Below are 2,824 nucleotides of genomic sequence, written 5' to 3' on the forward strand. Positions count from 1 at the left end.
TTGGAGTCACTTTTAGTTGTAAATAAGGATAGAATATGTTTCTAAACACACATTTTTCTAAACACCTTTTTCACCCCAATTTCATAATATCCAATTATGATCTTGTTTCATCGCTGCACTCCCCAATGGGCTCGGGAGTGGCAAAGGTCGAGTCATGCATCCTCCGAAACATGACACGTGCATCGATGTGTCGAAGGAAACGGCATTCAACTGACGACCTAAGTCAGCCTGCATGCTCCCGGCCCGCCACAAGAAGTGGCTAGAGCACGATGAGCCAAGTAAAGCCCACCTGGCCAAACCCTCCTTTAACCCGGGACGACGCCGAGCCAAATCTGCGCCGCCCTATGTGAATCCCTGTCACTGCCGGTTGTGACACAGCCTGGGATCAAACCCGGGTCTGTAGTGATGCCTCAAGCACTGCAATTCAGTGCCTTCGCCCCCTGCTCCACTCAGGAGAACCGTTTCTAAACCCTCCTACCTTAATATGGATGCTACCATGATTACAGATAATCCTGAATGAATCGTGAATAATGATGAGTGAGAAAGTTACAGAATCTCAAATATCATACCCCCAAGACATGCTAACTTCGCACCATTACAATAACAGGAGAGGTTAGCATGTGTTGGGTGTATGATATTTGTGCGTCTATAGCTTTCTCATTCATAATCTTTCACGATTCATTCAGGATTATCCATAATCATGGTAGCATCCTCATTAATGTTGAAGTGTTCTATTCTTATTTCCAGTAAAAGTGACTCCAAAATTACACAATACATTATTTACCATTAATTTCTATTGATAAGAGTGTGTAGAGTCCCAAGCTGGATGTAGTCACTGTTGCATGCAATGAATGTGGGACAAAAATTCTAACTTTTTACTAATTTAATACACATATAAGTGAATTCGTCCCAATACTTTGGTCCCATAAAATGGGGGGACTATGTACAAAAGACTATGTACAAAAGTGTAATACCTTCAAATGAAATCAGTCAGTCTGCACTTTAACCTCATAGTCAATGTATCAATTAAAATCCAAAGTGCTGGAGTACAGAGCCAAAACAACAAGAAATGTTTCTCTGTCTCAGTACGTTTGGAGCTCACTGTATTTATTCTGAAAACAATTGTATTTCTGAAGAGTCAGGTTGAAATATTTGACCCGAAATTATAATTCTAAACGCCCTCCTGAACCAACTGTAAAAGAATGCATACACCATGGGATTAATTGTTGAATTCAAATAGCCAATCCATATAAGTGTTTCAAACAAAACGGGTGGCGTAGAGTAACTAATAAAAGGATCAATGCAGTTGACAACAAAAAAGGGTGTCCAGAATGACAAAAATACCCCCATAATGATAGCAAGTGTTTTGGTGGCCTTCCTCTGTGATTTGCCTACTGAGTTCTGATTGGTTGTACCCTGAATTGAGCGTGCCTGTCTCTGTGCTATTAGGAAAATCTTTAGGTAGATGCTAAGCATCCCTACTCCTGGGATGTAGAATGAGATCACCGAAGCCACAATACTCGACACTTTGTTTTGAAACAAAATACATCCTCCCTCACAGGCAACATTATTATAGTAAAAATCCTCAATGCCCCAAATATTGAGCTCCAGAAATATCATACAAAACCCTACTACGGCAGAAACAGTCCAGGTGACCAGCATCATAATCAGAACAACATGAACAGTTATTTTAGTTCTATAAAGGAGAGGGCGACACACTGCATAATACCGGTCAATAGAAATAAAACACAAGTTAAGAATGGATGTATTGCACAACATAACATCAGTGCTGGTGTAGATTTTACAGAATAAATCTCCAAAATACCAGCAGCTATCCACTGAATATACCATTCTGGGAGGCATCACTAAAACCCCCAAGAGGAGGTCTGACACAGCCAGAGAGAGGATGAGGTAGTTGGTTGGGGTGTGGAGCTGTTTGAAGTGAATGATGGGGATGATTACAAGAAGGTTGCCACACACTGTGAGAACAGACATTGAGCCAAGTAAGAGATACAATAATACTCGTATTGTTGGAGGAAAGATTGATCTTTTGCAAGACCCATTCACTGATTCAAAACATAGAAATATATTCTCAACAATATCAGCCTTGCTGAGACTGATTCCTCGTTCCATGGTCGTGGTTGAAAGAATCTTATCTGAAATATGAACGATACATTATTGTCACATTATTACTATAGATGTAAACATCAATTACAGAATATTAGTTGGACATTATTACATCATTTTGGATGATTTAATTAAACAAATTCAAATGCTGTATTTTTGTCAATTGATCAAATATATTAAAATGTATTTAAATTACTTTTGCTCATTCGTTGGAAACATTACTACAAATACCGAAAGGGAAGAGTTTTGCCATTTCAAAAGATAGTTAATAAATGTTTCTGTTCAGTTCAGCATACCTTACCTCTCAGCCATGCAGATGGTGATGTATCACATGTAAACCATTTTTCTCTGGTCGCAATGTGATGCAAATGTGAACTTGACTCTTGTGCTTTTGTACCTGTAGTCTATTACCATAATGATGATCACAATATAACGTTGACCAATCAGACATTACTACATTCCACTCTACATAAAAAATCTGTAGCAGAGCACTAAAGTTAATGATGTCAGAGTTGTAACCACTCCCTTCAAGATGATATGATAGCCTCTTTCATAGACCACAAGACCATCCAATCAGTTAGTTCGTTACACATTTGACTGTTTTTGCCAATTTGCTACAATAATTGGATTTAAGGTGCACAGATAGGGCTCAACCAGCGCCCAAGCAGCTGCTGTTTAAAAAACAAATTCTCCCCAA

At 39.0% G+C, this 2,824-nt stretch overlaps 1 protein-coding gene across 1 annotated transcript; it reads right to left on the reverse strand.

Moving 5' to 3' along the window:
- Positions 1-822: 822 nt before the first annotated feature.
- Positions 823-2,133, reverse strand: LOC123994347 (trace amine-associated receptor 1-like). The gene has a single exon (XM_046296854.1). The coding sequence runs from the start codon at positions 2,131-2,133 to the stop codon at positions 1,108-1,110; it is 1,026 nt and encodes a 341-aa protein (XP_046152810.1). The 3' UTR covers positions 823-1,107.
- Positions 2,134-2,824: the final 691 nt, after the last annotated feature.

The sequence above is a fragment of the Oncorhynchus gorbuscha genome, linkage group LG14, assembly GCF_021184085.1.
Source record: "Oncorhynchus gorbuscha isolate QuinsamMale2020 ecotype Even-year linkage group LG14, OgorEven_v1.0, whole genome shotgun sequence".
Taxonomy (NCBI): Eukaryota; Metazoa; Chordata; class Actinopteri; order Salmoniformes; family Salmonidae; genus Oncorhynchus; species Oncorhynchus gorbuscha.